Source organism: Anarrhichthys ocellatus, unplaced genomic scaffold, assembly GCF_004355925.1.
Source record: "Anarrhichthys ocellatus isolate YVR2014 unplaced genomic scaffold, GSC_Weel_1.0 scaffold4, whole genome shotgun sequence".
Classification (NCBI taxonomy): domain Eukaryota; kingdom Metazoa; phylum Chordata; class Actinopteri; order Perciformes; family Anarhichadidae; genus Anarrhichthys; species Anarrhichthys ocellatus.
This window is the reverse complement of record NW_022280034.1, coordinates 1199663-1212617: the sequence shown is the minus strand read 5'-3', so window position 1 is coordinate 1212617 and position 12955 is coordinate 1199663. Positions and strand designations below refer to the sequence as shown.

At 42.1% G+C, this 12955-nt stretch overlaps 2 protein-coding genes across 3 annotated transcripts in view; both read left to right on the top strand.

The window, feature by feature from the left end:
• The window catches only part of ush1gb (Usher syndrome 1Gb (autosomal recessive)), a 5226-nt gene extending 2387 nt beyond the window's left edge, over positions 1-2839 (top strand). The window contains exons 2-4 of the mRNA XM_031842394.1: positions 279-726; positions 1081-1904; positions 2295-2839. Coding sequence (XP_031698254.1) covers positions 279-726; positions 1081-1902 — 1270 coding nt within the window. The 3' untranslated portion in view covers positions 1903-1904; positions 2295-2839. The remainder of the gene's footprint in view (positions 1-278; positions 727-1080; positions 1905-2294) is intronic.
• Positions 2840-3617: 778 nt separating this feature from the next.
• fads6 (fatty acid desaturase 6) lies at positions 3618-12888 on the top strand. 2 transcript variants are annotated; one of them, XM_031843933.1, is made up of 7 exons: positions 3618-3635; positions 3793-4119; positions 6057-6223; positions 7846-8026; positions 8226-8413; positions 10630-10809; positions 11843-12888. In XM_031843933.1, the coding sequence occupies exons 2-7, from the start codon at positions 3885-3887 to the stop codon at positions 11990-11992; spliced, it is 1101 nt and encodes a 366-aa protein (XP_031699793.1). In that variant the 5' UTR covers positions 3618-3635; positions 3793-3884; the 3' UTR covers positions 11993-12888. The 2 variants fall into 2 exon arrangements, with proteins under 2 accessions (XP_031699793.1, XP_031699792.1); XM_031843932.1 differs by lacking the exon at positions 3618-3635 and having other exon boundaries at positions 3699-4119.
• Positions 12889-12955: the final 67 nt, after the last annotated feature.

Here is a 12955-nt window from a genome sequence, read left to right as displayed (position 1 = left end):
GGGATGCTTTAGGGCGGGGCTACACGGTGATTGACAGGTCTCTCCCACGACATTGTCATTGTTTTTGTTTTCCAACTTTAATCCTTTCACAATGTGTTTTCACTTCATGAAAGTTAATTGTAACATTTTGGTCACCTAAAAAATCATAAAGTCTGCATTAAATTAATTGGTTTAAACCTGCAGAACGCTGGTTTTGTCCTTACAGATTAGTAACAGAAATCATAATGTATGTGTGAATCCAGTCATGTTAAGATGCAACATGGCGTCTTGTCTTCCAGAGGCGACCCGGACAGGTGTGACATCTGGGGCAACACACCGCTTCACCTGGCAGCTGCCAACGGCCACCACAACTGCCTGTCCTTCCTGGTGGCCTTCGGTGCCAACGTGTGGTGTCTGGACAACGACTACCACACGCCGCTGGACATGGCCGCCACCAAGGGACACATGGACTGCGTTCGCTACCTGGACTCCATCGCTGCCAAGCAGGTCACCCTCAACCCGAAGCTGGTCGGCAAACTCAAGGACCGGGTGTTCCGCGCCGCGGAGCGCCGGATCAAGGACTGCGCGAAGCTCCAGCGGAAGCACCGCGAACACATGGAGAGGAAGTTCATGAAGGAGTCGGCAGCTTTAGACAACTTGGATGCTATCAGCTTTTCTAGCTACACCAGCAGCAGCACACTGAGCCGCAAGTTCAACACCGTCACCTCCAACATGCCATACTCGCAGGTGGTTGTCCTTTGACTTTGTGTTGAAGTACACTATATCTCGTCACAGTTCAGTGTGTGTGTGAGACACTTTGGCAAACCTCAACGTAGCTGTAGGCGTTGATTGCTAATAAGATAATAGTTTTGTTTGAATAACGAAATGGACACATTTTACTGTCTGATCCAGTATAGATACTATTCACCTTAGTCCAGGATCATATTTCACTTCTTTAGAAAGACAAAGAAACCCTAATTTGCCTGGTGAAGTCAAGTTCTGTTTTGGTCTCAGCAACAGTGATGGTTTAACTTCATGTGGGTCTACCCATTCATGATCGACATAACTTTTTACTAATTCTTAATGTCTTATTCCCCTCAGGCCACCCTGCACTCCACAGCCAAGGGCAAGGCCAAGATACAGAAGAAGCTGGAGAAGAAGAAGCAGGTCGATGGAACGTTCAAGATCTACGAGGACGGGAGGAAAAGCGTGCGCTCGCTGTCTGGCCTGCAGCTCGGCAACGACGTCATGTTCCTCAAACAGGGCACGTACGCCAACGCCAAGGAGCGGTCGCGCCTCAACATCCGAGACATGTTCCCCCGCGACCACGACAACGGCGACGACACCGTCTCCCGTGCCATGAGCGAGCCGGGCCTCCACGAGGCCGCATATTCGGAGATTAGCGCCGACTCTGGACGCGATTCCCTGTTCACCAGACCCGGGCTCGGCACCATGGTGTTCAGGAGGACCTATTTGAGTGGAGGCATGTTTGGTATCGGGACACGGGATGAAGAGAGCGTCGTGGGGAGTGAACCGGTGGGCCGGGCACCGAATGTTCGTCTACGAGGAAATCTGGCCCGGCACTCGCCCAGCTTCGATGAGGACAGCATCGGCAGCGCCTTGAGCCTGCAGGAAAGAAACCTTCAGGAGTTGCCCTGGGAGGACAAGGATGTCGGGTTGGATGAGGACTTTGAGCCAGAGAACAGTCCTCTGGAGACCTTCCTGGCCTCTCAAAGCCTCAGCGAGGTCATGCCCATCTTCAGGAGGGAGAAGATCGACCTGGAGGCTCTGCTGCTTTGTTCGGATCAGGACCTCGCCAGCATTCACATCCCTTTGGGCCCCAGGAAGAAACTTCTGGATGCCTGCAAGAGACGTCTGGACACCATAGATGAACCAGAGGCCATTGAAGACACTGAGCTCTGAAGGTCAGTGTGGAGTAATACACGTTTTGTTTTAAATGGGAGGCACCACGCTCTGCTCTCAGATAAACCTTTGTTGTCTCTCATAAGCTACTGCTTTTGCATTTGCATATTGTATAGATGATAAAGCTGGGTGTCGTTTAAGACATTACAATGCCAGTACCCTTAAAATGATACTGATACCAACTGAGTACTTCATACGGTACCAACACGGTTCCACCCAACTCCAACCAGAGCACAGATCTACCTGTGTGACCCTTTTTTACCGGCTAAATGGCTCCATCTAGTGGCGACCTGTGATATAGCGAGAGGCCTGAAAGTCATTTTAGTGTCATTACACATTATTGATCAGAATACAGTCATACATGACATTGTTTTTTCCCCATTTATTTACAGGATAACATGACACCCTGTACTGTTATTACCCTGCAGTACAGTCAGTGGAGGAAACATGGAGTCAAGGCATCTGACCGGAACTTGGAAAAGACGTAATGAACATTTCATGGGAAAGTTTTGCCACATGTAAAAACACACGAACACTGTCCAATGAATCTTAGCCTGACTTGTTATTGTTGCATACTGTATTGATTCATGTTTTATCAATTTATGATTGTACTTAACCCTTTGAACATACTGTTTATTATGTCTTCATTGTACAGCTGTCTCACTGTAAACATGTTATTTTACTCCACGGCACATACACAATGGTGACTCTTTAATATTGGGAATCGCTAACGGACTGACTGCTCTGCAAACACTGATGCAATAGTAAAACACACGATGTGCTGGTGCTGTGAGGTTATGTCAGCGTGTGCTAGATAACACTGTTATATCTCACGTTGCTGCGGGGCGTTTGTGGTTTCACTGAAGGTCTGTCTGTCTGTGCACTTGAGAGAACTGTTTTTGTATTTGAAGATGTACCCACAACAATAAGTATCTTTTTTATTATAATAAAGTGAAATTATTATTGTTTTGCGTGTGAATATATGTTGATCTAACCAGCCTGTCTTTCTCTGGTGAATTTTATATATCTATATCTATATATATATATCTATCTATCTATCGATCTATCGATCGATCGATCGATCGATATATATATATATCTCTATAGATACATGTGTGTGTATATATATACATGTGTGTGTATATATATACATGTGTATATATATACACATATATCTATAGAGATATATATATATATATCGATATATATATACACGTGTATGTATACACATGTATATGTATACATGTGTGTGTGTGTGTATGTGTATATATATACATACACACACACACACACACAGGCTCTCACCTGGGCCAACTCATAAACACACCCCAGCTATGAGGGCACATTCTTGCTCAGCAGCATCTTCTCCCCCCCCCCACGGTGAAGAATCAGCTGCTGTTAATCTACCTCCTTTCTCCCTCTCCTTTCCCAGGACATTTGCCAAGGTTACAGAGATGGGGAGAGGGGAGGAGAGAGGAGGGGAAGCTGTCACAAAGAAACACTAGAGGGTGAGCAACATGCAGAATGTATGAGACACCAGAGAGGAAGGAGAGAGAGAAGAGAAGTGAACTCTCTGGAGCTGAGCAGCTGCAGTTTTGTGAGGCTGTTCTTGAAAAAAAAATTGAGGATTTCCATCCCATCACAGGGCAAAGCTTCTACATCTGTGGGTCGTGGGACAATAAATCTCATGGCTGCTGGGTTGCAGCAGGAGTCAGCTGACAGAGGAAACAATAGTAAGAGAGATGAGGGAGGAGGAGGAGAAGGAGGGTGCACGGGGCCTCTTGAAGCAGCAGGATATAGGGGGCTGGCCCTGTCTGACAATGCTTTCTCTTTTTTTTGCTAAGAAGGGCTTTCGCAATGCTAACTTTGACCCGTGGACTCTGTGCTTAGGGGGCAGCCGTGTGCTGCAGGCAGCGTTGAGCACCGGCTTCCTCGCAGGAGGACACAGAACGACTGCGTGGTGACTTCTTGGTTCCCTCAGCATGCAGAACGTACCGGAGGAGTGGAGGGAAGGACGGGACGAGAGGACGGGGGAGGTGGTGTCGGCCCGGGGCAAAGCGGATCCGGAGGTGATGAAGAAGAAGAATAACGGTGAAGAGTCTCTGATGATGGAGCTGACCAGGCTGGTGCAGGAGACGGTGAGGCGGAGCAGCTGGTGGGAGAGGAGGGGGATCGATTGTAGCATCCTGGCAGCAGCATTCCTCTGTCTGCCTCCTGGTAAGACTCACTGAACTTCATGCATTTTTTTAATGCTTAAAAAAGTTAGAGACATAATAAGTTATCACGAAACTAGAACCACAGAAGGTGTTGTACCTTTAACTTCATGTTTTTGTGAGTTATCTCATGGACTAGTCACTGTGACCGAGACAGAAACATGCTCCGGCCCAAGGACTGCAGATAAAAGATACACCAACACATTTATATCATATTTATGTTCATTATTACCTTCTGTCCCTGAATGAACAAAGACATGCTGAACTTTCTCCAGCGGTAAAACATCTTGGATGTAGGAATATGTGCAAACATTAAAGATTTAATAAGCATATTATATTTAAATTTTCATCACTTTGAATATATAAAATCTTCTGCAATGCAGAATTTATAGTGCATTCAAATGTACAATTTCCATCACAAGATAATGTGTGTTTTTAAATTCAATTAATAGATTATTAAGATTCTAAACTGGCAGATAGAGAATAACAATCTCCACAAACCCAAAGTAACATTTTAAGATCGTCTGTCTAAAATAGGGCGAATGTTTGATTTTTGTGTTTTCTCGATTAATTGCTCGGTCTAAAAAACGTCCATCACAAGTCCCCAAAGCCCGATGTGATGTCTTCAAACTGAAGTCCAAAATCACAAAATTGAGTTTACTGTCAAAGAAGACAAAAAAAGAAACATAAAATATTCACGTTAGAAGATAAACCAGTCAAATTTTGCCTGCATTATTAATATATTATGACATTTTTGGCAAGTTTGTAATATTGTACATGGCCCCCTTACAAACACATTAAATTATATAAATGAACTCATCATTTCAGCCCTATAATTGTCTCATTAATTCATGTATGTCATCTGAAACATAATGAAAACACATTCCTCTCTACTTAAACTACAAACAGCTCTTTCTCCAACACTGTTGTCATGATTGGTTTACACATCCTCTATCTGGGTCACTGGTGCTGCTGACCTGAATTAGGACCAGTGCCTATTGTGACTCATGTCACTGGATCAGTGGAACTGACAGCTTTCAGCAGCACCACAGGACACCTGGTTCACGCTTGTAATCTAGACGCGTCAACGTGACTGCAGATTACCACAGCAGTGAGTTTTCCTCACATGAATCCCCGCAGTGTGTATCCCCGACTGGTAGTATGAGGCTGAATTTAGTCCGTGCAGCCTGAGGAGGCATCTGTCATTGTGTATCACAGAGCTTGTGACTTATCACCTCAAAATAGTCTGCTTTGAAATAGGAGGTGCAGTATATTTGCACATGTTTTATTCAGTTAGGAAAGAAATATAAGTCACTGAAACCTGTTAAGAGCCGGCCGGAGGAGCCTCATTGGCTGCTTGTGTTGCAGGTTTATTATTGTAAAAAAGTCCAATTCATTCTGCATTTCATTCATTCCTTTATTTATTCATATGGGACAGTGCACATTAATCAACATTTCAGTTTCCACCTCGATGAAAATGTGCCAGAATAGTCTTTATTCCTCGGGCAGGTTATTACAATATAGTGGCCTAAAATCAGACACATAGTACAAGACTCTATAGCACAATACAACACAAGACAATAGAATACATAAATATATTACAAAAGTAGAAGATTTGTAAGAGTAACTAAACCCCCAAACCCCTTTGTTCAGCTTCGTAGCGTTATTGATGGGTTATGTTTGTCATCAAACTGAATTTGCTGACAGGAAGTTTAGCTGTTAGTATAAATATTTTATCATTTGTGAATATTAGATTGATTGATCGGAGGCAGAGTTGAATTCAGGACAAAGTAATCGTAAGAAATGAACTGCAGAAGATGCTGATATCTGCAAACAACAGATAGGTGGAAAGACACTTTGGCCCAGAGTCGAATGTATAAATCTCTTATAAATGAATCCACTAATTGATTTAAATTGAGATTCCTGTGCTCTGTCTTGCAGCCTTCCTGCTGCTGGGCTCCTCTCAGGTCCTGTGGTTTTCGGCGGGCATGCTGCTGATGGGCGTGGCCCACGCTGTCATCACCTTCAAGGGGGCACATCTGGCCAGCCACGGGGCGCTGAGCGAGTCGCAGGCCTGGGAGAACTTCTGGGCCGTCTTCTTCATCGAGGTGAGATGGTTAAAGAAATAAACGGAAGGCTGTCATTTAACACCTGAGGCAAAGCTTCAGGGATTCATGGATCATTTATTGTCATTATACAACACAGAGATGCACAACAAAATTCAGTTGTAGTCCGTCTGTAACACAAAAAAAACACGACAAACTAAACAAAGACAGTAGGACATTCCTGTAGAGCTTTTTGGGGGATTTGCATCATAAGGAATGTAAACAACAGCAACAAAAACAATTCTCTGGTCAGATAACATGGCCGGCATCTTCACATTAATAATTCAACATGAGGAAAAACATTGTCCATTAACTCTGACTGTGTTTGAGCACCATGATGTAAACACAGAGTCCAGCTCTGCAGCAGCGTGCTTAAAAATACTAGTGCTGAAGTGCCCTTCAGCAAAGCGTTTAAAGAGTAACTGCACACTTGAACATGTTTCTTTAAGCTATTAACTGTGTCGAGGCCTTTGTCATACGGAAGTAGGCATTTGTTTTAAACTATGCAGTGGGTGGAATAGTTTGACATTTGGGGTAAAAAAATGTTTATTTGTATTCTTGCTGAGAGTTAGATGTGATGATTGTTACCACTCTCAGGTCTGTACGGTATAGCTGAGGCAGGCAGCCAATTAGCTTAGCTTAGCATGAAGACTGGAAACAGAGGGAGACAACTAGCCTGGCTCAAAAAAGTAACAAAATACTTATACCAACACCTTTAAAGCTCAATGAGTAACATGTTATGTCTCCTGTTGTTTAATCCATACAAACACAAAAAGACACTGGGGGGTCGTGTGCCGGACTATTTCTTGGCAACCACACAGTGACAACAAGACTCCAGGAAGTCGTTGCCCAGTACAAGAAATATGACCCCCTTGAGACAACACAACTTGTCTTTTCTTCACTTTGTTTGTTGTACAAATGAAACAAACAAGATGTAAAGTATTTAATAGTGAGCTCTAGAGCTGCTGGTAGGAAGGGCTTTTGTTTTGTAGGCCAGTTTCCAGTCTTCATGCTAAGCTAAGCTAACTGTCTGTAGCTTCAAATTCAGCGTACAGAGACGAGAGTCTTCTTGGCAAGAAATATATCAAATGTAACTTTCCATAATGTAAGACTATTTCCCTTTAACTCCCAGCTGTTTCAGTGCAGCTGCTCAGAGACCAGTTGTGTATTTGTATATATGTATTTATGTCTGTGGGGCAGCTGTGAATGTGAAGCAGTCTGAGGCCTCATGCTCAGAAAACCCTGCATTTAAATAAAGGTGAAAACAAGATAAGGTGACATAACCATTTACTGCCAGCCCATGTAGAAACAGAGTGAATGACGTGTTTAACGCTGTAAATCAGGTTGTTAAAGCAGTGTGTAGTGACACACTGCTTTAACAGTCAGTGAACTGTTGAACCTGTGACTTCGGATGTTTACTCAGCGTTCAGTTGCTTTTCATACTGCTGCTCTTTGCCCTCATTCTATTAGTGGCTGCTTATCAAAGCAAACAGAATAAAAACAAACATACAATAAATCTAGGAAGAAGTCTGTCGATATGGTTGATTTATGTGCTTCATCAGTGTTTTTTGTTGTTTGCATGTTTGGTAAAACATAGCCATCTGTGCCTGTGTTCGTCCACTCAGATCTGTGGCTCATTCTCAGCGCGGGCCGGCGTTCAAGGCCACATTAAGATGCACCACGCTCACACTAACGTCATTGGACTGGGTGACTCCAGCATATGGAAGGTCCCCTGCCTGCCTCGCTCCGTCTACCTGTTCATAGCTCCCCTGGCCGTGCCCATCATCACCCCACTTGTTGCTCTCGGTAAGAGGCGCCAAAAGGTCCAGAGAAGGACGGACGAGTTTATGAGTTTGCTCACATACTTCAACGTTAAACGTGATTATCAGCGTAAAGCTGAGATTTCTCACCCTCTGATCCTGTTCAAGCTCCCCTGTTACCTCGGCTCTCTCGCTTCGGTGTGAGTTTATTCTCACACATGTGATTCTCTGTTTTTTTTTTGCAGCTCATCTCAAAGGACACTCTCTGGCTCTCGTCGTTAGGACCGTCCTGATGGTGACACTGGGCCTGTATTCACAGTACTGGCTGCTGATCCACGTGTCCGGCTTCCTGTCGCCTCTCAGCGCTTTGCTCTGCATGCTTGTGTGCAGAGCAATGTTCTCTGTGCCGTACATCCACGTCAACATTTTCCAGGTGAGAAATACCTGCAGCAGGACAAGACGGCCTGCAGGTCTGTGAGGCACAGGGGGCAGCGTTGAGCTAAATGCTAACATGCTAATGTTTAGCATGTTCACCGTCTTAATTTAGCTTGGTAGCATGCTAACATTTGCTAATACAGGGCTGCAGGGCTGAGTCCTAAATCCCAGAAATGAGTCTGCATTTTTTGCAAAATAACAAAAAATGACCAATTACATAAAAATGTACCAAACATAAAGTAAAGCTGAGGCTGATGGGAATCCTTTTAGTTCTACAGATATCATCGTGGTGGACCAATTCAAAATGTTGACCCGATGATGGCGTTAGATGACCTTAAAGCTTCATGTCTGTACCAGATTTCATGCCGATCCATCCAATAGTCAAGATATATTGCTAAAAGCCCAAAAGGATGAAAAGTCCCGATCATCAAAGTCAGTAGGGCTCATCCTCTGGGGATCATGAATGTCTGTACAGTATGTCATGGCAATCCATCCATGTTGAGATATATATAAAGACCATGTGCTATGACCGAAAGCTCCAGAAGAGCCACTAAATGGTCGACTACTATGCTAAACACTAAATTTCCTCCAGATATAGCCAGGCATGTGAGTCCAGCTCTCACAGATTAAGTGAAGACTGCTCTTGTGACACAAACTCAATGCAGCATTGTGTTCTCAGAGATCAGACCAGTCAGTGAACTAAAGGGACATAAAAGGAACAATTCATGCATGATTTGTTCCCAGATGGAGTCTGAGTGCCGCAGGTCATTGTGCATTGTTCTGATCAAAGTCTGAGAAGGTGGATTAGAGAACGCAGGTTCTTGATGTGAAGTCAAGGGTCTAACAAGGGGGAACAAATGTTTGCTCTCACTGGGGGGTCACAATAGAAACCTGTTCTCTCCTGGATCCTAGTGCTGTCATTGGCTTTTGTCCTGTCTTTCCCCCCTGAACTCTACGTCCCAGCTGTACTTCTATCAGATGATAACCTTGACTCTGGTGTCTCATTTGTAAACATTGTGTACTAAAGCTTCCTTTATATAAGAAAACACACTTTATTTTGTATTCATGCAAGCAGGGATGGTTTTGTTTTGGTCCATCGATGCCAAAAAAATCCAGTTCAGGTGGCAACATCCGTTTCTACAAAGTGAAGCCGATGCTTCGTCTCTTAAAGCTGCATTCTCTCTAGTTTCCACCAGGGGGCGACTCCTCTGGTTGTATAGAAGTCTATGAGAAAATGACTCTACTTCTCTCTTGATTTATTATCTCAGTAAACATTGTAAACATGAGTTTATGGGCTCAATCTCTAGTTTCAAGTCTTCTTCAATACAGCATGATGTTCATTTAGTACATTATGGTCCATTTAGAGTCAAACAGACCATAAAGCAGGGGATTCTTAAGTTTGTCCCACTTGTTTATTTGAATCACAAATAAACAATGAAGTTACTTTGGGGAAAATAAGTCAGTAGCCACTGGGCGTTAGCTAGCTCTGATAAGCTAACAAGCTAGCTAGTTTTGTTGTGATCAAATTTATTCAAATTACCCATCTTAATGTACCACTAAATAGTTGTTTAGCTTAGTGTGTCCCTCATGTTTCATGGAAGTCACAAATAATGTTGAAGTTATTTGACAAAAAGAGAGTTAGTTTGAACCCAATGCATGGCCACTGACTTGACTAAAACGAACAGGACAATAAAGTCAACGTGTGTTCCTGTTCTGAGAAAACCAACCACGTGTCTTCAGACTCTACAGAGACATTGAGCGGCCCTGAAGGCACAAAGTTCAGGATATGTAACTTTGTTTGTGGATATGTAGATCGGGACAAATCTGCACAACAAACCCGCAGTTTCATCTGAGATATTAAGGGTCTTGAGACCTTGTCTTTTGGAGACATCTTGTTTCAAAATACAGTTTAAGACCTTTATTTTTTATTTTTAGTACATATTCCTAATTAAATCTGTCTTTAATCAAATTACTAAGAAATTAATTTCACAAGCCAAACCTGAAACATAACACGACTGTATATACATTGTGTATTTCATTCTTTCCCATTAAATAATCAATGAAGTATACAGAACTGCTCTGTTCTTTGTTTGTTGTTCAGTAAATAACACCAGGAATGTAATTAACGTGTTGTTTTCAGCAGTTTACGTACTATATATACTGTATATGATTGCCCATAGACATTTAACCAAAGTGAAACTGTGTTATCGGCAGCACATCGGCCTCCAAATGTTCTCTCCCACCAACCGACCAAAGAGGATCTACCAGATGACCCACGGAGTCCTGAACCTGCCCCGTAACCCTCTGCTGGACTGCATGTTCGGACACTCGCTTATCAACTGTCACGTGGAGCACCATCTCTTCCCCTTCCTGTCTGATAACATGTGTCTAAAGGTACGTTTTTAAACCCACAAATCATTATATATTATCAGTTTCCACACTCTCAGTGCACATCTATTGGGTTGTTTTTGCACACAGAGGGAGATTTATGATTTAGGCCACAAAACAGGGAGAATTGTTGAGTTCAGGTTCAAGAGTTCAGAGTTAGGAACAAACAGGAAGCCACTTTGTCGTCCACTACAATTGATCCTTTGACTTTAAAGGCAATATATGAATGTATTGGCATAAAATAATGTCATAGATACAGTGATTACCTAGCAAGTTATTCATAAATGTAAAGTAACATGTATGAAGTATAACTAAAGCTTGCCTTTCCTAATATTAACAATAATTACCACATTTTACTGGATAACTATGCAAAGACATTGGTAAAAAAAAAGAGTTTGTACTAAAGAGGCAAATACGGTACATCATGTTATAAATAGATCTGAACATAAACATGACAAAACAAACCATTTAGTAGCTGCTCTGGAGCTTTTAGCATTTTCTTTCTTAGGAGATAATTACAATAAAGTTATAAGTAAAGTTTTCCCAGCCGTACCTTCCATTTATTCTGAACAATTTAATTTGTAGGATTTGGCGGCGTCTTGTGGTGAGGATTCAGATTTAAACTTACTGAAACACGAAAGTCTCTCTCTAAGTTCGGTTTGTCCGTTCTGGGCGACAGTAGAAACATGGCGGACTCCGCCATGTTATAAACTAATTCTAATTCTAGGTAACGAAAACATAATCCCATTGACTGTTTGTGGAGGGTGATGCTAACTTCCTGTTGGACTACAAAAATATCCATTCAACCATTCAATGGTTTCCTAGAAATCACAGTTAAACATGAGTTTTTATCTTTTTTGTGTGTTGTATATGTTTATTGTTTTGGTCTGTGGTCGTGTATGTACTTCATTTAATTTGTATCTTCTATGTCAACTTGATATTGACATCTGTGATTGAAATATTTGTCTTAACAATATACTATTAATCATAAATAATAGAGTCTAACCTTGTAAAACTGACCCCGAGTCGTGTCTTCCAGGTGAAGCCCGTTGTGTCCAAATATCTGACTGAGAAGCAGCTCCCATACCAGGAGGATGGCTACGTCTCCCGCCTCACGTTGTTCTTCCACAGATACCAGGAGCTGATGGTGTTCGCTCCGCCCATCACAGAGCTGGTGGGGGTGCAGTGATGACGAGTGACGAAGAAGAACTGTTCGTTCTGATGCTGCTGCTGCTGCTGCTCCAGAGGAGCAAATATCGAGTTTAATCAATAACACTTTAAAGATTTACTTAATCTGATATTAGGAGATAAATGAATTTATCTTTTTTTAAATAATATGAACTGAATGAATGTGTTTCAGTTTGATAAATAGCACAAAGCTCAACCAAAAGCTGACTTGATTGTGTTTAATGGGCGCTGCATTAAAAGTCACAGAGGGAGAAGAATCACTGATCTGGGGTCTGTCTCATGAAGATCAGTCTGCTGGTCCTAACTGGCTTCACAAAGATGGTTTATGAGACACTCATTCATTACAGCAGTGAAAATACTACTACACTAACACAGCAGTAGAATATATACAACAGAAATATAAAGATAATACAGGAAACGCGTGTGTACATTTACATTATGTTTAATAAACTTTTTGTACAATGAGAATAACTTATTGGCATTTTTCAGAATACAATTTACAAAGCTGAAGTCAAATCAAACCAAATATTGTGCTTCAGAATACACAGGAAAGTCCAACTTGTTTTTAAAATAAGAAAATCATAAATAGTAACATGATATTTCACTTTAAAGGAAATAGTTCAGATGGTTAGTCTATGTTTCGTTTGATTAATCACCAGACAGACAGAGAGTATAATTGATTTTTGTTTTTAAAATGAACTGAAACATGCTGTTTTGCGTTAAACATCTGACCCTACTTCACGAGACAGGCCGTTGTTGTTGTTGTTGTTGTGTCCTCAGCTCAAAGGCTCATTCTTGACTGTAGTTACAATTCATAAACACATCGAGGCGTCTGTGTTTTTTATCTCTCTGAGAATAATTTTTAACATGAATTAAATGTTGTTTTTATTTCCTCAATCGTCACATTGTCTTATATTCAAACGCCTGCGCTGCCAATATGACGTAGACATAGACGTAGGTCGTA

What these genes read in the sequence shown, in the direction of transcription:
- fads6 (XM_031843933.1), top strand. Translation starts at nt 3,885, where the DNA reads ATGCAGAACGTACCGGAGGAGTGGAGGGAAGGACGGGACGAGAGGACG. An exon ending in TCCACGTCAACATTTTCCAG is followed by an intron (nt 8,414 to 10,629) that starts GTGAGAAATACC and finishes TGTTATCGGCAG; the next exon opens with CACATCGGCCTCCAAATGTT. An exon ending in CTGATAACATGTGTCTAAAG is followed by an intron (nt 10,810 to 11,842) that starts GTACGTTTTTAA and finishes CGTGTCTTCCAG; the next exon opens with GTGAAGCCCGTTGTGTCCAA.